Here is a 22,065-nt window from a genome sequence, read left to right as displayed (position 1 = left end):
TATGTGTATATACATATATATTTATGTGTTAATATGTGTATATACAGATATATTAATGTGTTAATATGTGTATATACATATATATTTGTGTGTTAATATGTGTATATACATATATATTTATGTGTTAATATGTGTATATACATATATATTTATGTGTTAATATGTGTATATACATATATATTTATGTGTTAATATGTTATATACATATATATTTATGTGTTAATATGCTTATATACATATATATTTATGTGTTAATATGTGTATATATATATTTATGTGTTAATATGTGTATATACAGATATATTTATGTGTTATTATGTGTATATACATATATATTTATGTGTTAATATGTGTATATATATATTTATGTGTTAATATGTGTATATACAGATATATTTATGTGTTAATATGTGTATATACATATATATTTATGTGCTAATATGTGTATATACATATATATTTATGTGTTAGTATGTGTATATACATATATATGTATGTGTTAATATGTGTATATACATATATATTTATGTGTTAATATGTGTATATACTGTACATATATATTTATGTGTTAATATGTGTATATACATATATATTTATGTGTTTATATGCTTATATACATATATATTTATGTGTTTATATGTGTATATACATATATATTTATGTGTTAATATGCTTATATACATATATATTTATGTGTTAATATGTGTATATATATATTTATGTGTTAATATGTGTATATACAGATATATTTATGTGTTAATATGCTTATATACATATATATTTATGTGTTAATATGTGTATATACATATATATTTATGTGTTACTATGTGTATATACATATATATTTATGTGTTAATATGTGTATATACATATATATTTATGTGTTAATATGTGTATATACATATATATTTATGTGTTAATATGCTTATATACATATATATTTATGTGTTAATATGTGTATATACTGTACATATATATTTATGTGTTAATATGTGTATATATATATTTATGTGTTAATATGTGTATATACATATATATTTATGTGTTAATATGTGTATATACATATATATTTATGTGTTAATATGTGTATATACATATATATTTATGTGTTAATATGTGTATATACATATATATATATTTATGTGTTAATATGCTTATATACAGATATATTTATGTGTTAATATGTGTATATACATATATATTTATGTGTTAATATGCTTATATACAGATATATGTATGTGTTAATATGCTTATATACAGATATATTTATGTGTTAATATGTGTATATACATATATATTTATGTGTTAATATGTGTATATACATATATATTTATGTGTTAATATGTGTATATACATATATATTTATGTGTTAATATGTGTATATACATATATATTTATGTGTTAATATGCTTATATACATATATATTTATGTGTTAATATGTGTATATACTGTACATATATATTTATGTGTTAATATGTGTATATACATATATATTTATGTGTTAATATGTGTATATACATATATATTTATGTGTTAATATGTGTATATACTGTACATATATATTTATGTGTTAATATGTGTATATACATATATATTTATTTATTGCTGCCCAACAATGTGTAAGCTGCGCAAGGTGTTTGTGTGTGGCTGCCGGCATGAAAACGAGGCTCCCACTGGAGCCTATGGAAGCACTCTCCCATGAGTGCTTGGCTTCCAGCAATGTGAACGCCAGCTCACGTTCGCATTGCGCCTTACTTGTAATACCTGCACACATTTACGTGCTCTGGTATTGCCAAGTTACGCAAGCATGATATTTCCGCTTAGCTTGTAATGTAGCCCCATACAGGAAACGCGTTTAAAGGGATAGGACACTCAATTTTTCTTTTGTTATTCAGACCATATCATTTTTTTAAAATTTGCTTTGTTCCTATGGTATTCTTTGTTAAAGTAGCGCTGCCGTCTAGTGCTCTTGCAAATGGCTATCATTCTTGCAAAACTTCTGCCATATAGAAATGGGCCGGCTCCTTGGCTTATGTCCCTGCTTTTCAACAAAAGATAACAAAAGAATGAAGAAAAAGTGATCATAGAAGTAAATTAGAACGTTGTTTAAAATCACGTGCTCTATCTGAATCATGAAAACAAAATTTTGGGTTTCATATCCCTTCAAATCGTTATCTTTTATATGCATGAGAGACATTTTTAGAGTTTAATGTTGTAATCGAAAAAAAATCATGAAAAAAAAAATACAAAACTCATCTTGAACAAGGAATCTGCTAGACCAGGTAGGTAATCGTCAGTTCGTACATCGGGTTCCATCCCTCTAACAATTTTCTTCTGATTCTTTACATTAGACATGTTCAAGACGAATAATGAAGTTTAAATATTGTGCTCGATATTTGTTTAACGGAATAAAACGCGCAAATACATTAATACTATAGCTATTACATTGAATGAATGTTGTCTTCATACATTCATTTAATTCCGTAATAAACTAATATGACATATTGCTACTTTGCTATTCATTCGCCAAACTAGTATCAATATGTTTTTTGTTCCATTATGAAACGTATACACCAGGACACGTGTAGGCCTTATGAGCAAATAGTAGCAATTAAATTCACATACACGGATGAATCTAATATAGACTTATTAAATTCTCCAATAGACATTATGTTCATAACAGTTAAGGGACCCTCTAACAATAATAAAATGATCTCATTTGTTCATGCATTTTAACCCCTTTACGCTGTTCTAACAGCGCTGGGGGTTTAATGCCGTTAGGAAGGCATGGAATATCTTACCTTATATGGCGTCCTTTGACAACCCCAAGAATCGGCCTGGGGTGCGTGCCTAGCAGCTTAGGCAGTCCCCTATAATCCGATCCTGTCCTTGAAATCACGCAATCGCATTGACGATTACGTGATTTCATTTTTACTAATATTGTTTACATCGAAACATTAACACTATTGTACCGGCATTTAGGGGTTAATATGTATGAATGTTTGTTGGTAACTGTGTTTAACCCCCGCAAAAGGGTTAAACACAGCTAAACTCACACTCCGGAGCCATAATGCATTGCTACTCGCGAGCAGGATACGACCAGAAATAGAACACACGTGTACCTGCCAAACAGTTGAGCTGGCATGGAACACACCTGGTGCACAAAAGTAACTGTGTTTCCCTCACTTGCAGGGTTTAAAGACAACAAACATGAATTCAGTAATGTCCCATTCAAAACATCAGCAACCTATTATGCGCACTACTTTGTGTACCTAGGTATAAAGATCCGTGCTTGCATGAGCATGTGCACACCATGGATGTAACGTGTGTCACAACACCCAATCTCCCCCAGATCTATTTAATGGGTATAACACCTGGCTGGTTTTTACTCTGACCACCAGCTAAAATGTAAAGCAATATTAAATTACAGTTAGTTAATATTTATTTATTTTTTTTTTAAATCTTGTTGTACAAATTATCATTAAATCAATTTATGTTAAATTATGCAAATAATCTGTAGATAATAATAGATCAAGTAACATTTATTACTAACAGAAAATGTTTAATTATTGTAAAGTATTAATCTGCCCACACCAGCTACTTAATAACTCCACCCAGCTTGCAGAATTTTCAGTTGAGAACACTGTAAAAATGGCTTATTATTTTTAACCCCTCGGGCTCCCACCTGTACAATGTCTCCAGTTCCTGCTGCCAAGAGACCTCTCTGGCTGTAACACAGGGCCCCGGCTCCCAGTGGCAGGAGGCAGGACGTGAGGGGGCGGAACGTGCGGATATCAAAAATAGACAGTTTCCTGTCCACGCCAGAAGTTGCCATATACCTGAGAAAGATAGTGAATGTGTGAGAGAGAGGAAATGCATGGGGCAGAAGCGCTATATATAGCAGGAGAGGGTGAGAGAGAGAGAGGGTGAGAGAGAGAGAGGGTGAGAGAGAGAGAGGGTGAGAGAGAGAGAGGGTGAGAGAGAGAGAGGGTGAGAGAGAGAGAGGGTGAGAGAGAGAGAGGGTGAGAGAGAGAGAGGGTGAGAGAGAGAGAGGGTGAGAGAGAGAGAGGGTGATAGAGAGAGAGGGTGAGAGAGAGAGAGGGTGAGAGAGAGAGAGGGTGAGAGAGAGAGAGGGTGAGAGAGAGAGAGGGTGAGAGAGAGAGAGGGTGAGAGAGAGAGAGGGTGAGAGAGAGAGAGGGTGAGAGAGAGAGAGGGTGAGAGAGAGAGAGGGTGAGAGAGAGTGGGTGAGAGAGAGAGTGGGTGAGAGAGAGAGAGGGTGAGAGAGAGAGAGGGTGAGAGAGAGAGAGGGTGAGAGAGAGAGAGAGGGTGAGAGAGAGAGAGAGGGTGAGAGAGGGTGAGAGTTAGAGAGGGTGAGAGTTAGAGAGTGAGAGTTAGAGAGTGAGAGTTAGAGAGTGAGAGTTAGAGAGTGAGAGTTAGAGAGTGAGAGTTAGAGAGTAAGAGTTAGAGAGTGAGAGTTAGAGAGTGAGAGTTAGAGAGTGAGAGTTAGAGAGTGAGAGTTAGAGAGTGAGAGTTAGAGAGTGAGAGTTAGAGAGTGAGAGTTAGAGAGTGAGAGTTAGAGAGTGAGAGTTAGAGAGTGAGAGTTAGAGAGTGAGAGTTAGAGAGTGAGAGTTAGAGAGTGAGAGTTAGAGAGTGAGAGTTAGAGAGTGAGAGTTAGAGAGTGAGAGTTAGAGAGTGAGAGTTAGAGAGTGAGAGTTAGAGAGTGAGAGTTAGAGAGTGAGAGTTAGAGAGTGAGAGTTAGAGAGTGAGAGTTAGAGAGTGAGAGTTAGAGAGTGAGAGTTAGAGAGTGAGAGTTAGAGAGTGAGAGTTAGAGAGTGAGAGTTAGAGAGTGAGAGTTAGAGAGTGAGAGTTAGAGAGTGAGAGTTAGAGAGTGAGAGTTAGAGAGTGAGAGTTAGAGAGTGAGAGTTAGAGAGTGAGAGTTAGAGAGTGAGAGTTAGAGAGTGAGAGTTAGAGAGTGAGAGTTAGAGAGTGAGAGTTAGAGAGTGAGAGTTAGAGAGTGAGAGTTAGAGTTAGAGAGTGAGAGTGAGAGTGAGAGAGTGAGAGAGTGAGAGTGAGAGAGTGTGTGTGTTTTAATGCATGAACATACCTAGACCACACCTTCAATCTTAGCACACAAAGACGCATAACACAGACATGCATACGTATGATTTTGTGCATATGCACATGAGTGTGAACATCCAGAAAGGCACTGCTTGTTTAAAGTGAATGTAAATTTTGATGCTTAAGTGCCCGGATTTTAAAAATTAAAAACAGGGGCACTTTAATTCATCAAAATTTACAAATAATTTGTGCTGTGGAGAAAAACCTTTTAATCTTGACAGCAGCTCCAGCTTCCTCCGGTTGGATCGGTCATCCTCCAATCACAGATTTCTCCCCCCCCCCCCGGGGGAATCAGTGTCTAATTCAACACTGTGATTGGAGGAAGCCGGATTTCTCATTTTAGGCCCAGGAAGAGGCTTTGCAACGGGTGGAGGAAGCTGGAGCTGCTGTCAAGATTTAAAGGTAAGTTTTTTTCACAACACGAGTGAAATGTAAATTTTGATTAATTAAAGTGCCCCTTTTTTTTAATCAAATTTTTAAAACCCGACACTTTAACATCAAAATTTACATTTAATTTAAATTTTAAAGGGACAGTATACTGTAAAATTGTTTTCCCCTTAACGTGTTTCCAATAACTTGTCATACTAGCTGCAGAGTATAAAATGTATGAGAAATTGCTCATTTATGCTTTTTTTTGTCAACAGGTGGATTTGCTCTTTAAAACCACAACCTATCAAAATAGGCTAAGATTGAAGAGGGATCAGACATTGTTATCTTATCACTAAAATACTTCCCTTTCTTGTCTCTGTCTTTATACAATAATTAGAACAATAGAAATTTAACAAATTTAGAGCTTTATCGCTTCTATCTCCTACTGGGAGTGTAATTTTTTCTGCTTGCTGTGTTTATATAGTTTGTTAATAGCCTATACCTAGGTATAGAAACTTTCAGTATAGGTAGGGATACTACAGTCTAAAACAGCTATTTCAAATGTCGATATAAAAACTCTCCCTTCAAGAGCAAAGAGGGAAAGAGTGCTGGTTGAAAGGAGGATAGGTTAGGATGAGAGAGAGCAAATGTATAAAGAGGACAAGTAAAGCTGATGAGAATGAGAAAAATAGAAAGAGAGAACTTAAAGGGACAGTCTAGTCAAACCTTTCATGATTCAGATAGGGCATGTAATTTTAAACAACTTTCCAATGTACTTTTATCATCAATTTTGGGAGTAGCAACAGATAACAAGCTAAAGAAGGGTGCACAATGCAGGGCAGCAGCTTCAAAGGCTAATAAGATACTAGCATGTATTAAAAGAGGCATTGATTCAAGGGAGGAAAGCATAATTCTGTCACTATATAAATCCCTGGTAAAACCTCACCTTGAGTATGGAGTGCAGTTCTGGGGCCAATCTCAAAAAAAGACATTGCAGACTTAGAAAAAGTTCAGAGAAGGGCCACAAAAGGGGAATGGAGAATTTAAGCTATGAGGAGAGGCTAGCCAAACTAAGTCTGTTTTCTCTAGAAAAAAGGCGCTTGAGAGGTGACATGATTACTTTATATAAATATATTCAAGGCCCATATACAGAGACTGAAGCTCTGTTTATTCCAATAAAATTGTTTGTGAGAAGAGGTCACAATTTAACGCTGGAGGAAAGGAGATTTAATCTCTAGCAATGTAAACATTTTTTCACTGTAAGAGCAATCAAATTGTGGAACTCATTACCTAAGGAGGTAGTGAATGCCAATACCTTAGATAAATTTAAAATGGCTTAGATAAATTTCTGGCTAGTAACAAAATTCAGGGATATGATTGCTTGTGTTAAATGGCTCACCTTTTTAATAGAATTAATTTAAATTCAACTGGAGCTTTTATTGTAAATATATTAGGGTTTGTATAGGTTGAATTCTGTCTTTTTTCAATCGCATCTACTATGTATGTTAAGAAAATAAAGTGAGAAGCGTTTGAGAGAAATTAGCACAAATTAGAAAAACGGTGAAGTAATGTAAGATGAGAAGAGAAAATACATAAGCGAAAAGTAAGAGCAATACGGAGTGAGGGACAGGACACATAGAGACAGCTACAGGTGGAACGAGAGGAGGAGGGAGAAGAGCTGACACTCACATTCCCGTCTTATCGACACTCAGCGCCCTAACGCCTCCTCTATGACACAGCATCTTCACCAGCGGCTCCTTCACTGAGGGACTCCATAGTGACACTGTACCTGAAAGAGACGCATCAAAACAGGGTTACCAAATGGTACATAAAACATCATCAGAGAAATGTATTCCTTCCCACCACCCAAAAAAGGAAATTTATGCTTACCTGATAAATTTATTTATTTCACGATATGACGAGTCCACGGATTTCATCTTTACTTATGGGATATCGCCTCCTGGTCAGCAGGAGGAGGCAAAGAGCACCACAGCAGAGCTGTATATATATATAGCTCCTCCCTTCCCTCCCACTCCAGTCATTCGACCGAAGTTAGGAAGAGAAAGGAAAAGCCAAGGTGCAGAGGTGACTGAAGTTTAACAAAAATAAAGACCTGTCTTAAAAATTGACAGTGTGGGCCGTGGACTCGTAAAAGAAATAAATTTATCAGGTAAGCATAAATTTCCTTTTCTTTTACAAGATATGACGAGTCCTCGGATTTCATCCTTACTTATGGGATACAATAACAAAGCTATAGGACACGGATGAAAAGGAGGGACAAGACAGGAACCTAAACAGAATGCACCACTGCTTGAAGAACTTTTCTCCCAAACACAGCCTCGGACAAGGCAAAAGTATCAAATTTGGAAAATTTGGAAAAAGTGTGAAGAGAAGACCAAGTTACAGCCTTGCAAATCTGTTCAACAGAAGCATCATTTTTAAATGCCCATGAGGAAGCCACAGCCCTAGTAGAATGAGCCGTAATTCTTTCAGGAGGCTGCTGTCCCGCAGTCTCATATGGAAAACAGATGATACTCTTCAGCCAAAAAGAAAGAGAAATAGCCATAGCTTTCTGGCCCTTACGTTTACCGGAAAAAGCAACAAATAATGAAGATGATTGCCGAAATTTTTTAGTCGCCTGCAAATAAAACTTCAAGGCACGGACCAAGTCCAAGTTATGTAACAGACGCTCCTTCTTAGAAGAAGGATTGGGACACAATGAAGTAACAATAATTTCCTGATTAATATTTCTGTTGGAAACAACCTTAGGAAGAAAACCAGGTTTGGTACGTAACACTACCTTATCGGAATAAAAAAATAAGGTAAGGAGAATCACATTGTAGAGCCGAAAGCTCAGAAACTCTGCGAGCAGAAGAAATAGCAACTAAAAATAAAACTTTCCAAGATAACAACTTAATATCTATGGAATGCATAGGTTCAAATGGAACCCCCTTGAAGAACCTTAACTAAATTCAAACTCCAAGGAGGAGCAATAGGTCTAAACACAGGCCTGATCCTAGTCAGAGCCTGACAAAAGGATTGAACATCCGGAATATCTGCCAAACGTTTGTGTAACAAAATAGATAAAGCAGAAATCTGTCCCTTTAAGGAACTTGCTGATAACCCCTTCTCCAACCCTTCTTGGAGAAAGGACAAAATCCTAGGAATCCTAATTTTACTCCATGAGTAACCCTTGGATTCGCACCAATAAAGATATTTACGCCATATCTTATGGTAAATCTTTCTAGTAACAGGCTTACATGCCTGAATCAAGGTATCAATGACCGAATCAGAGAACCCTCGCTTAGATAAAATCAAGCGTTCAATCTTCAAGCAGTCAGCTGTAGAGAAATTAGATTCGGATGCTGGAAGAGTCCCTGAATGAGAAGGTCCTGCCTCAATGGAAGCTTCCACGGTGGCAGAGATGACATGTCCACCAGATCGGCATACCAAGTCCTGAGAGGCCACGCAGGAGCGATGAGAATCACTGAAGCCCTCTCTTGTTTGATCCAAGCAATCACTCGGGGGAGGAGAGCAAACGGTGGAAACACATAAATTAGGTTGAACACCCAAGGCACTGCCAAGGCATCTATCAGTTCGGCCTGAGGATCCCTGGACCTGGATCCGTATCTCGGGAGCTTGGCATTCTGACGAGATGCCATAAGATCCAGCTCCGGTCTGCCCCATCTGAGAATCAGGGTGGCAAAGACCTCCGGATGGAGTTCCCATTCCCCCGGATGAAACGTCTGTCTGCTCAAAAAATCTGCTTCCCAGTTGTGATTGAAGAATCTAAATTAACACCTCACTTTACCTCTTCCTATCACTAACACAGGCAAAGAAAATGACTGGGGTGGAAGGGAAGGGAGGAGCTATATATACAGCTCTGCTGTGGTGCTCTTTGCCTCCTCCTGCTGACCAGGACGCGATATCCCATAAGGATGAAATCCGTGGACTCGTCATATCTTGTAAAAGAAAACTCTTAAGGATGATACCTGAATACTAATGATTTATATTTTAAAGCTAAAGAATTTTGAGATTCATTTCATGAACTCATCCCACTCCTAAAAATGGTATGAGGCCTAAGGTATTCTGATCACTAAATGCTGTCCTTAAGTGTCATAGGCTTGAGTATTGTATTTTGTGTTTTTGAATTTCAATTATTTGTGGACATTAAAAATCCGAACTCTCGGTTAGCCACTGAGCTGTTCAGACGTGCGTGTGCTGAGCTCCTGAGCCCTAAAGCCATAAAAAGCCATATAAAGGACAATCTTTGGGTCATTTGCCCAACTTATTACTAGAAATATTGTGGACACTGAATAGGGGCAGAACATTGTGCCCAACTCAACCTTTTGGGCTCCCTTACGCAGAAACTGTCGGCTACATTACTGCGGTATACAGACCAGGCCTTCACCGCTCATTGCCGAACTTGCCAGAGAGGTACCCTGAGTGAGACTGCCGATTCCCTAGCCATCTGGACCTACTGGCCTGCCTCTCGCGCCACTAACGCTACTTACCGCAACCCTTCTGAAGCGGACAGACTCCCAACTGGTTCCACTACTAGTGCGGTAGCTCCCCACCTACTCCGGAGGGTCGGGGCTCCGCCCCGGAGTAACTGCCTAACCCACCTTAGCCTGCCCTGCCGCTGATTGAGCCTCATCCTACCGCATCACTCCGGAGGGTCGGGGATCCGCTCCGGAGTGCTTCGCTGCTGTTTCTTCCCGTGCGAGTGGGGCTGTCCGGCGCTTAGGGGCTTCTCTGAGCTACCTCTGGAGCACTTGAGGTTACCGGACCTGTGGTTGACCGCTACACTGACCATCCTCACATCCCGGTGGGTCCGGTGACCCCGAAGATCTGCCAGGTTTTTGTGGTCCCTGGGGACCAGCTACGATCCTTCCTCAGTGAGCCTTAAGAAAAGGCGCGAACACCCGCCATCTTGGGGCCTTCTCACTTTTGCAACTCCTACACAGAGAGCCCAGTCGATTGCAAGGCTCACGGCCCTAGAGATATACTACAAATTCATCAGCTTTTTGCATCACAAGTGCCCTGCAGCAAGACCGGGTAAGAGCCAGTCAGTTCAGCTGACACCTTTCTCTGCCTCCTCTGACCCCGGTGAGTAGCCTGCATACATGTAACTCTATCACACAGCTGCTGGTACAATAAGAATCACCCCTGCCATAGAGACTTTTCTTTCAACTATACCTTCCTAAAGAGAGTAACTTTGTTGGGACATACCCATTACCTACACTGAACTGGCCCTGTACCTACTACACATCTAATACTGATTGCTTGACTGGTAAAAGTTGTACTCTCACCTATACCTAAGGCCAAGCTCTATATAGAGGAGCTTTCCAACTATAAGTGTACTGTTATTGTCCATTTATTGCTGCTGCATCAGCACAGGTGTCCTTGAGCATCAGCTTAAGGTGGAGTGTTACTTTAATCTGCCTAACAACTTTAACCCTTTGCAGGTCCTCAGATACCGTAAATATACCAGACATACAAATTTACAATTAATTCCTGCACTGTTTTACTGCTTGCCTAACTGCCTCTTTTTTCCACAGGTTGCTCTCTTCATAATTAATGTGTATTGTACTTAGATAGATACGTGCAGCCAAGCAATAGTAATCCCTCAAGACTCCTTTCCGGCCTGGCTTGTCCAGGCTGGTCACTTCCACTTCCCTTTTCCCCTTCCCTTGGGTCGTATCCCTTTCCCCCGAGTCGAGAGGGAATATTGGTGTTTTTGGTGCAGTTAGCCCGACAATATTGCTGATAGGGTAGTGTGTGATAGCTACCCCCTATAGCTGTACAGACCTAAACAATTCTGCTTTGATGTAATATATTTTGTAACTATGTAGGTAGCCCCTTGATGCCGTGACCCCAGTCAGCCTGATCAAAGCAGACCATTATAGTGCTATCTTTTATCCTTAATTTTGCTGAATGTCCATGCAAAGCCGAAAAATGCCCCAAACCTTCAAAAGAAAACAAAAGCCCCCTAACACTCCTAAACGCACAGTGGTGGACCATTTCAGTAAACCCCTTTCTAGATCCTCAGCTGGCACAGATGAAGAGCTCACGGATGTCAGTGATTCTGCTGAAACTCCTAGTGAGACTGCCCTGCTTCAATCAGTGGGGCGCTCCCTACGCACCGGCCAGGAGGTTAACAACAACCTTATGGATTCTATCACAACACTCCTGGCCTCCCACCATGACTCCCTCTCAAAGAAATTCGAGAAGAGCCATGCAGATCTGAAGCGTGATATAGCTTCTATTGGAGAACGCACTGACACTATTGAACGTAAGCAAGAAGATTTAATGATCGATCACACCAACCTACTTGGCTACTCTCAGTGCCTAGCTGAACAAATTTCTGATCTAGAGGTCAAACTAGCCGACCTGGAGGACCGCACCCGGCGCAACAACATCCGAGTGAAGGGTATACCGGAGTCTGTCCTCCCTCAAGACCTAGACAAGTACCTACGAGAGTTTTTCACCGCAATCATCGGCCCAGAGGAAGGTCAGGAAATGCTGATTGATCGGGCACACAGGGCATTGAGACCCAGGTCAGCAGAGGGAGATAAACCAAGAGACGTTGTAGCGCGGCTACACTATTACACCTTTAGAGATAAATTACTTCGGGCATTAGTAGGTGGCAGAAACCTCCCAGAACAGTACTCTGACCTACAAATCTATCAAGACCTCTCCCCACACACTCTCCAACTAAGGCGCCACTATCAGCCATACACTAGATTGCTGAGAGACAAAGCCATAAAGTACAGATGGGGATTTCCTGTGAAGCTTCACGTAACTAAAGGTGGCCACCAGTACACAGTATCCACCCCACAACAAGCTAGAGAACTCATGCAGAGGTGGGATTTGTTACCACCAGATCCACCTGGAGCTCATCACGACAAAGATCCCACCAGAGGACTGAGAGCCTCGGCCCCCGAGTGGCGGCCCCTTCCTCAGAGACTAAGCAACACCCAGAAGAAACATCAGCAGCAATCGGGCAAGACCCCGTCTACCAGCAGTGCCACTGATGAGCCTCACGCAACATAAGTTCCCCTTTGCTCAGCTCTTCCTCCCGCACCCTGTGTAGGGAGTTACTGTACTTCCCTTTGAGAGTTTAGATATCTCCTCTAGGGGCTATCTACCCCCCTTAATGCCACCTTAATAACTGTTCATGGATAATTTCAGCAATTTTTACTATCAGGTTTCTCTACCTTCATATTTCCATTATTGCTTTAGAGTGCCAAAATAATACTGTTACTATTGATTGTGGTCTGTTCCCTGTTTTGATAGCATATTCAGACATGCTGACATTTTAGAGAGTCAGCTTTTTCTAAGCTCTGCTCTACCCGCAAGTTAACTGCCACACATCGTGGACGACGAGGAGTCTGGGGTCCAATTAGACGAAGCTTGACTATAATTTAGTCGTATCACTACCTAACTTTGTCCTCCTCATGCTCCCCTCGCCACGCTGAGGTGTCACTCAAGTGTTGAACTGTTGGGATAATACCCTTCCATTGATTGTTATGTGTTTACAGTTTTGCCAACTTGTTCAGATATAGTGTAATTTGCTATTTTTCAGGATGTCCTTGCCGCCCTTGATTGCGGCTTCTTTGCCATTCTCAAATGCATATTCAGATGTCTTGAAACTCTGTAATGTTAGTATTGTTTTTTTTTTATGTTTCTTTTTTCTAGGAGATTTGCTCTTGTCACACGAGGGCTGCCACACACTATGGGTGGTGGGGAGTGCGGGGCTTAGTTAGACGAAATTTGACTCTGGTCTAGCAATTATTGCTATCTGACTTCGTCTTCCTCGCCCTCCCTTCACCACGTTATAGGGTCTTGCATGAGCTCAATTGTCACCATAATACCTTTACCAATGATTGTTATTTGTTTACAGTTGGACTACCTTGTTTAGGTATATTGAATTTTACCAATGCTCGACCTATCTTGAATTATGTTTTTACTATGCTTGAACCATCGCACACTCCAAGTAGTAAGATATATTAGACACATGTAGAAGAACCCCGATACTAGTTTAGATCAGAAGCACGAGCCAAAAATGGCTGACTGGGGTTAGGCCTCGCACTTTGGCCTCCCCCCCCCACCTTTATAGTTGTGTTCTCTTGCTATTACTAGCAAGAGCACTCATTGAGATAGTGTAATATACACATCACACCAAGTCCTGACAGTCCTTGCGACACTACATACTGATTTTAAGTGAATAAGTGAAGCTTACCTTCACTTAAACACCTTACCCATCTCCTTCCCCACAACTATTCCTCCCCCTGCAACCTGTTCTTCCTCCCTTACCCCCTCTCCCCTCTCCTCAATCCAAAGGAAACCTATACCCTGCGGGCCCTATGGCTCCTATTACTGTAGCCACCCTTAATGCTCAGGGTTTAAATTCCCCCACTAAGCGAAGTCTCCTATCCAATTTTTTGAATTCCCATAGACTACACATCGTTTTTCTCCAGGAGACACACTGGGATAAAAAACTTAGACCTTTCCGTAATCCAGCCCACTACCCCATATGTGAAACGGCATCTTTCACTGAGAAAAAGAGAGGAGTAGCGATCCTAATTCACAGAGATGTCTGCTGTACTACAGAATATATAGAACGTGACCCTGAAGGTAGATACCTGATTTTGATCTGTACCCTCAACGGTATCCTATATACCCTGGCCTCAATCTATACCCCAAACGTTAAGCAGATACCCTTTTTGAGAAAGTTTCTAAGGAGACTAAGTGAAGTTAGGAGAGGCCAACTACTGATAGGAGGAGACCTGAATTTGGTTTGGGACCCTACCCTAGACAAAAAGACTCCTAAAGCTTATCCCACTGACCGTAACCTTAATACTCAATCCAATGCGCTGCGCAAGCTCATGTACCAGCATGGTCTTTATGACATCTGGCGCTGCCTCGCCCCAACTGACAGGGACTACACCCATCACTCCAAACAACATAACTCCTACTCCAGGATTGATTACTTGCTTTGCGACTCCTGGACATTAGACCAATTCTGCGCCCCACGTATACGACCGTGTCCATGGTCTGACCATGATTTGGTTAGTGCTGGGAGTTGCGTCCCCCCGACAGTAGACCCTCCTGGAAACTCCCAGACCAATTTCTCTCTGAAACAGAAATTCCCCAAATTATTGAGACCATCTCAGACTTTCTAAGACTTAATGACACAGGTGACACAAGCCAGGAAATACTGTGGGCCTCATTTAAAGCCTATCTTAGGGGACATTTTATTAAAACGAGCTCAATCCAGAAAGCTAAAAACAAAATCCCCCTTGCAAAATTATATGCTGAACTGAGGCAAATCGAATTGAGTAACAAAAATACCCCTTTGCCCACCCTGGCTGAACGAATAGGTTCCATTAGAGAGCAGATCAACAAGAGAGAGCAGCTTCGGGTCCAAGCAAATCTAGTGAGACTTAAACAGCTATATTTCTACAAAGGAAATAGAGCTGACAGATTACTTGCCCGTAAACTTAGAGACCGCGCGGTTCAAGCTAGAATTCCTCAGATTACCACACCTGCGGGCGTAGTTCGCTCACCAAAAGCCATAGGGAAGGCATTTGCTGCTTATTACACCTCCCTATACAACTTAAAAAATGAATCTTCAGGGACGGATATAAACAGATTGGCGATCCAGCAGTTTCTGGCGAAATTAAACCTCCCTTCTTTGGATGCGGAATCAGTTGATGATCTAATTGCCCCGTTTGACATAGAGGAAGTAAAGGCGGCTATCCTCACTCTGAAACCTCATAAAGCACCTGGCCCTGATGGGTTCACGGGTCTATTCTATCGTAATCTTGTCCACCTCTTATCCCCTGTTCTGCTACGCCTCTACCAGGAAGTCGCAGAAACTGGAACTTTCCTTCCCGAATACTTGGAGGCTAGCATCCTGACCATTCCCAAAGAAGGGAAAGACCCCCTTGCTCTGCGAGAGCTACAGACCAATTTCGCTAATTAATGTGGACGTGAAGGTCTATGCCAAAGTCCTGGCAACCAGACTTGGAAAACATCTATCCTCACTTATCCACTTAGATCAAGTGGGATTTATCCAGGGCAGACAGGGTACTGACAACACCCGCAGACTCCTCAATATATTCATGGAAGCGGCTGATATGGAATTGCCCCTCCTCACCCTGTCTTTAGACGCAGAAAAAGCGTTTGACAGGGTGGGGTGGGAATACATGTTTTGTACTATGGAGCGTTTTGGGCTCCCCCGGGTGTTCCGGACGGCTGTCGCAGCCCTTTACGCCTGCCCGACGGCGGTAGTTAAGGGATTGGGTTTTTGCTCGCCTAAATTTCCCATCAGTAACGGGACCAGGCAGGGGTGTCCCCTGTCCCCGCTCCTTTTTGCTCTAGTTATGGAGCCGCTAGCGGAGGCAATCAGGGAAAATACGGGAGTCCAGGGCCTTCAGATTCATGATACCCTACAGAAGTTAGCGCTTTTCGCTGACGATCTCACCCTCTTCCTAACAAACCCGCTAGATTCATTGCCCCCTCTCCTGGAAATTATCGACGCCTTCGGCAAAATATCAAACTACAAAATTAATGTTGCTAAAACGGAGGCCTACACGATACTTGTTGGGGAGAAGGAACAGAGACATCTTAGGAGGTCCTATTCATTCAAGTGGTCTACGATCGGGATCAGACACTTGGGGGTATTCCTGTCCCATGTAAAGGACACAGTGATACAGGAGAATTACGCAACTCTACTAAAGAGGATAGACTCTAAGTTGAAGTCTAAGAAATACGAGGAAATCTCATGGATGGGCAGAATAGCTGCCCTTAAAATGATGATCCTCCCCAAATTAACCTACATTATGAGATGCGTCCCCATCTCAGTCCCAGAACGGATCTTACGCGGTTTCCAAACCTTATTCAATTCATATGTTTGGGAAGGCAAGCGGCCGAGAGTAGCGGCAGCCACGTTGCAGGCCCCAGTAACCAGAGGTGGACTGGGCCTACCTAACGTTCAACTATACTATCAGGCGGCCATGCTTACGCATGTCTCAGCGTGGGGACCTGACCTACCCCCTACTAGGTGGAGGGAACTAGAACAAGCTTCCCTTCCGGCATACATTGATCTCTCAGACCTATTATGGGTCCCCCAACATTTAGCTGCACGAATACCAGTCTCAAACCAACTTATCAAAGGCTGTCAAACAACTTGGTTCCAACTGAGACACAACCAATTGATAGCCCCGCATCCGTCCCCCATTCATCCAGTCTTGTCACTCTTACGGGAACTGCCTAATGTCAAGCTTACCCTCTGGAGGACCCATGAGATTGTCTCCTTGGGAGACTTTTACCGGAACGAAAACCTCCTCTCAAACCAAGACATGATAGCTAGGTATGACATCCCTCGTCAACTAGACTTTGATCTCACGAGACTTAGATCCCTTATGAAGGCCTGGGGATTCCTGACCGACAAGATCAGGGCCCCCACCACCTGGGAGATCAGGTGGAAAACTAACCAACAACTGTACAAGCCCCTGACTGCTCACTACCAATCTCTTCTAGGGCCGCCCACCCTTATAAAGACAAGACATATGATCTCCTGGGAAACAGAATTGGGATTGACCTTCACTCCCCTGGACTGGTCTAGGGCGATACAATTAACCAAAACTGCTCTCCATTGTGTCGCGCTGTATGAACTATATTTCAAGATCATTACAAGATGGCACCTGGTGCCGACTAAGCTTCGCACTATATACCCTAGCCACTCTCCCCTGTGTTGGAGAGAATGTGGCGAGATCGGCACACCACTACATGTATGGTGGTCGTGTGATCGACTGAGACCGCTCTGGTCTAAGACCTCTGCGATTTGTGCAGCACTGGAGCTCCCGACACCTGATGCCCCGGGCCTAGCCCTCCTGCATATAGGGGTAAAAAAGATTCCGAAGTATAAGAGATATCTGTTGGTCTACCTGCTGACATCTGTAAAGATGTTGATAGCCAGAAATTGGAAGAAACAACAGCCCCCAAGATGGCAAGCAGTGGTTGACCATTTGCACTACATCAAATCTATGGAAGACTATGTCTTTCGGATGAACAACCAATCTACTACCTTTAGTCAGATCTGGGAACCCTGGGAAACACTCCTTAAATTGGCTACGTAACTCTTCCTTCCCTTGACTGCTGTTGGCCTGTTCTGGCTTGTGACCCTGGTCGTCCTGGGAGATGTGCCCCGCTGTTACTGAGCTGAGATGCTGAGACATAAAAAACTCCCCCCCCCCCACCCCTGATGCCTTCCCTTTCCTTCCCCCCCCCCCCTCCATGTGAGGATGTATAGAGTAGATCCTCGCACCCCAACTATCATACATGTATACTATGTACACCTATTAGCTGCCACACATGACTGTCAGACATCTTAAGTATGGCATACATTGCGATACTTTATTTAAAATGTAAAATTTTAATGTTTCCTTAGAATAACCAAAACATAACAGATATGTTCGACACGCATTAGGAAATGTCTTTATAATATTTATGATTCTTATACTGAATACACCGATCCTTATTGTAACTCATCCCTCCTCTGCCTGACTGCGTGTAACCCCACTTCAACTTATGTCAAATGCTATTTGTGTTGTTTTATGGTTTATGTAACTTATTTATTAATAAAAATTTATTCTGAAAAAAAAAAAAATCCGAACTCTCACAGTTTAAAATTTGCTGACCAGGAGGTGAATATCCCATTAGTAATTAAGATGATCCGTGGACTCATCGTGTCTTAAAAAATAAATGTTTACCATTGGCATGTCCCAGGTGTATTACAGCGTTGTACGGGTTCTGACACATAACGGCCAACCTGCCAGCTTTCACACACGTCGCTGCTATTTCCTTTCCAACAGACACATCCAGATACTGCAGGAATCCTGTGGCACTCTAAAGACAGGGACGGGGAGTGAGAACGTTAGAGATAAATGAGGTAGACAGGAAGGTTATGGAAAGAAGAGAAAAAAACCTGAAAGGAGAAAAGAGGCGAGAGATAAAGAAACAGAAAAAAAGATGGAGATATGGAGAGAGGGGGAAGATTTAATAAGAAGTCAGGAGACTTTTTGGTGACAAAAATGTTCCCAGTTCTGATGTTTTTCTAGGGGTCAAACGACTGACAGCTCACATGTAAAGGGAAATATGGTCTGGTGCAATCATTACATACTTAAAGGGACATTCCAGTCAAATTTTAAATGCATAGATGAATTACATCTTTGAATAGAAATATGTGCAATATACATGTATTGGCAAAAATGCTTCTAGTAATAGTTATCACTGTTTTAGTGTTAGCATTTTTCTCTGCACGTGCTTGTGAGGCATAGCTAGATATTCTCAGTGCACCAGCAATTTATATACTGCAGCTACTCAGAGCACCAGTGGGGCTCTGAGTAGTCAGCAATTAACAAACTGAGTCATTACCAGATGGTACAAGCGCCTTAGGCTCTCTAAGAAAGTGCTGTGTTTAAAATGCTGGCGCACGGTGCATACTTAAAAGGACATGAAACCCACATTTTTTTCTTTCATGATTTAGAAAGAGAATGTAATTTTAAACATCTTTCTAATTTACTTCTATTATCCAATTTGTTTTATTCTCTTGATATTCTTTGCTGGAAAGCATATGTAGATATGCTCAGTAGCTGCTGATTGGTTGCTGCACATAGAAGCCTCATGTGATTGGCTCACCCATGTGCATTGCTTTTTCTTCAAATAAGGATATCTAAAAAATGAAGCAAAATAAATAATAGAAGTAAATTGTAATGTTGTTTAAATTTGTATGTTCTATCTGAATCATGAAAGATTGATTTTGGGTTTAGTGGCCCTTTAAATACACTTTTGAAACAACTGAAATGCATCTATTTTGGCTGGAATGTCCCTTTAATTCTTCAGAGCTTGTTAATTTAGCACTACTGACGCTGGAGCAGAACATTACAGGTAATTGTCAGAGTCATGTGACTGACGCTGCTGATTGGGTCACCAGCCGTGTCTGCTCAGAACAAGCAATTCTCTGTGGCTTTCTAGCGGTACTTTAAAGGGACAATAAAAACCCAAAATTATTGTTTCAAGATTCAGATCCCTGCTCATGAGCCTACCTAGGTATGCTTTTCAATAAAGAATACCAAGAAAATTAGATACTAGAAGTAAATTGGAAAGTTGTTTAAAATTGTATGCTGCATCTCAAAAGAAAAGAAAAAAATTGGGTTTTATGACACTTTAACTATGTGTTTAACCGCCAACATCCAGGGTCAGGAGTTAACAACAGCATGGATTTTTTGCACTACAATGTCCCTTTAAATTTAAAATATCTCCATGAAATGTTTAACGTGCTATGGATGTGTCAGCGTTTGCAAATAAATTATAATAAGAAATAATAATAATGGAAATTAAAAATAAATAAATTCTGATGCATATTCATTATTTGTTTTGTCCACTTTTCCTGTAATTTACAACTAAAACTAGGGATTCACCGAAATTTCGACCACAGAAACATGTCGGCCGAAAATGTCATTTTTGGTTATTTCGGTTTTTGGTTTTTTTTGGCTGTTATTTTTGGTAAAATTATTGCGTAGCATATTTCAAATTTGATGCTAGCCTAGAGCTGCTGTTTGAGTTAATTTCTTGACTTACTGTTTTGCATATAATAATAGTTTTCTAGGACTATACTTTATTTGGATAATTATTTAAAAAAAAAACTGGTATATCTGATTCTGTTAAACAGAACTAAAGAATAATACAGTATATTGATATTTAATATTGTTTTAACCCCTTAATGACCACAATGTACCCTGTATGTCACTGGTCGTTAATGTTTTTTTCAGGACATAATAGCGCAAGTCTAGCAAGAACACGCTATTAATGCACTCCCTCCAGCAGGCTTTGTGGAATAGAGCAGTCTCAACGCTGGTGGCAAGACCGCGCTATAAAACAATCAAGTCCCCAAAAAAGGCCAGTGACATACAGGGTACGTCGCTGGTCCTTAAGGGGTTAAGTAAGGAAGCAATTAAATTTTGGTTGCAGAAAATCTTTGGCCGAAAATGGCATTATGGTTTTTTTTGCCTGTTTTTTTTTTTTCTTGGTCAAATTATTGTGTAGCATATTATTTTTGTCCAATTTTAGTGTGTTACTTTCAATAAAAGTGTGGTTATTTTATTGTATTGGCTTGCAGGTTTTCAATTCAGATGCATTCATTAAATTATGCAAAACAAACAAATTTAAAAATAATTTGAAAAAAAATAAATAAAAAAAGACATTTTTGGTTTCGATATTCAGCCAAGTGCATCCTGGATTTTCGGGTTCGGTTTCGGTCCAGAATTTCTATTTCGGTGCATCACTAACTAAAACCCATACTTAGGTATGCTTGAGTTTGTCTGACCCTGCAACATTCTACACAGTAACTGCAGACTACATTGTACAAGCTCATTTACATCTGTCCTCTGATTGGCCACAGTAAAAAGACCAAGAAGGTTTTCAAGGGGTGTATCCCTAAAGTGCTTTTTAATTGTAAAGCCCCAAACGTTTGCTAAAGAGAAAGCATTTAATGAACTACTTTGAAAACACTAGAAGGTTATAGAAATCAGTACAAGAGAAAGGGTGGTAAGAGGAAGGTTTCAGAATGACGACCAATATGGAGGTGCTATAGTGAAATTAAAAAGAAAGAAAGTAGGGAAAAGAGAGGGAGAAAGGTGAAACGAGATAAAAATACGAAGAGGTAGTAACAGAAGATTAAATAAAGACAGGAGTATAATGAGAGAGACGGAAAAGGAAAACAAGGCACATACGCAAGTCGCCAGCAAAAAGTGGTACGGCAGGAACTCCATGCGCAAAACATCATTAAACTTCTTGATGCAGTGAAGCTCCACCCCTAGCGTGTCGTATATATACAGCCAGCGCCGCTGGGCCACGGCGTACATCGCATGCGTGTGCAACCACCTTGAATAGGAGAGAGAGGGAAACAGTTTTATAAGTAATAAACGCATACACATTTGTACACATCTGTTCAGATTTTACCTCTAGTTTAAACCCCAAATGTTTCTTTCATATTTCAGATAGAGAATACAATTTTAAACAACCTTCCAACTTTGTTCTATTATCTAACTAACTTCATTCACTTGATATCCTTTACTGTAGGAGCAGCAAGGCACTACTGGGAGCTAGCTGAAGACATTGCGCAAGCCAATAACAAGTCATATATGTGCATCCACCAATTAGCAGCTAGCTCTCATGGCTAATGCTTTGCTGCTTCTGTTCCTACCTGGATATACTTTTTAACAATGGATACAAAGAGTTCACAGCAAATTAGATAATAGAAGTAAATTGGAAAGTTGTTTAAAATTGCAAGTTCTATCTGATTCATGAAATTGTATTTTTGCCATTACTATCCCATTAAAAAAGTTGTATGCAACCACAAGTTAATGTGACGTGGGCATTAAATATGTTGTTACTTGTAAGGAGTGGAGATGATGCTGTTGTATTTTTCCCGTGTAACGATTCTGGTGCAGTTGATTGACAGCCGTTGTGGGGATATGAAGGCAGAATCTTCTGGGAGTTATTCA

The 22,065-nt window shown here is 40.6% G+C and overlaps 1 protein-coding gene across 1 annotated transcript in view; it reads right to left on the bottom strand.

The window, feature by feature from the left end:
- Positions 1 to 22,065, bottom strand: part of WDR46 (WD repeat domain 46) — a 112,773-nt gene that overhangs the window by 49,562 nt on the left and 41,146 nt on the right. The window contains exons 8-11 of the mRNA XM_053721884.1: positions 21,292 to 21,442; positions 18,271 to 18,406; positions 7,178 to 7,277; positions 3,687 to 3,840 (exon numbers count right to left, since the gene is read on the bottom strand). Of these exons, the coding sequence (XP_053577859.1) occupies positions 3,687 to 3,840; positions 7,178 to 7,277; positions 18,271 to 18,406; positions 21,292 to 21,442 (541 nt within the window). The remainder of the gene's footprint in view (positions 1 to 3,686; positions 3,841 to 7,177; positions 7,278 to 18,270; positions 18,407 to 21,291; positions 21,443 to 22,065) is intronic.

This window comes from Bombina bombina, chromosome 7 (genome assembly GCF_027579735.1).
Source record: "Bombina bombina isolate aBomBom1 chromosome 7, aBomBom1.pri, whole genome shotgun sequence".
NCBI lineage: Eukaryota > Metazoa > Chordata > Amphibia > Anura > Bombinatoridae > Bombina > Bombina bombina.
Note: the sequence above shows the minus strand (reverse complement) of the source record. Positions and strands in the feature narration are given on the sequence as shown.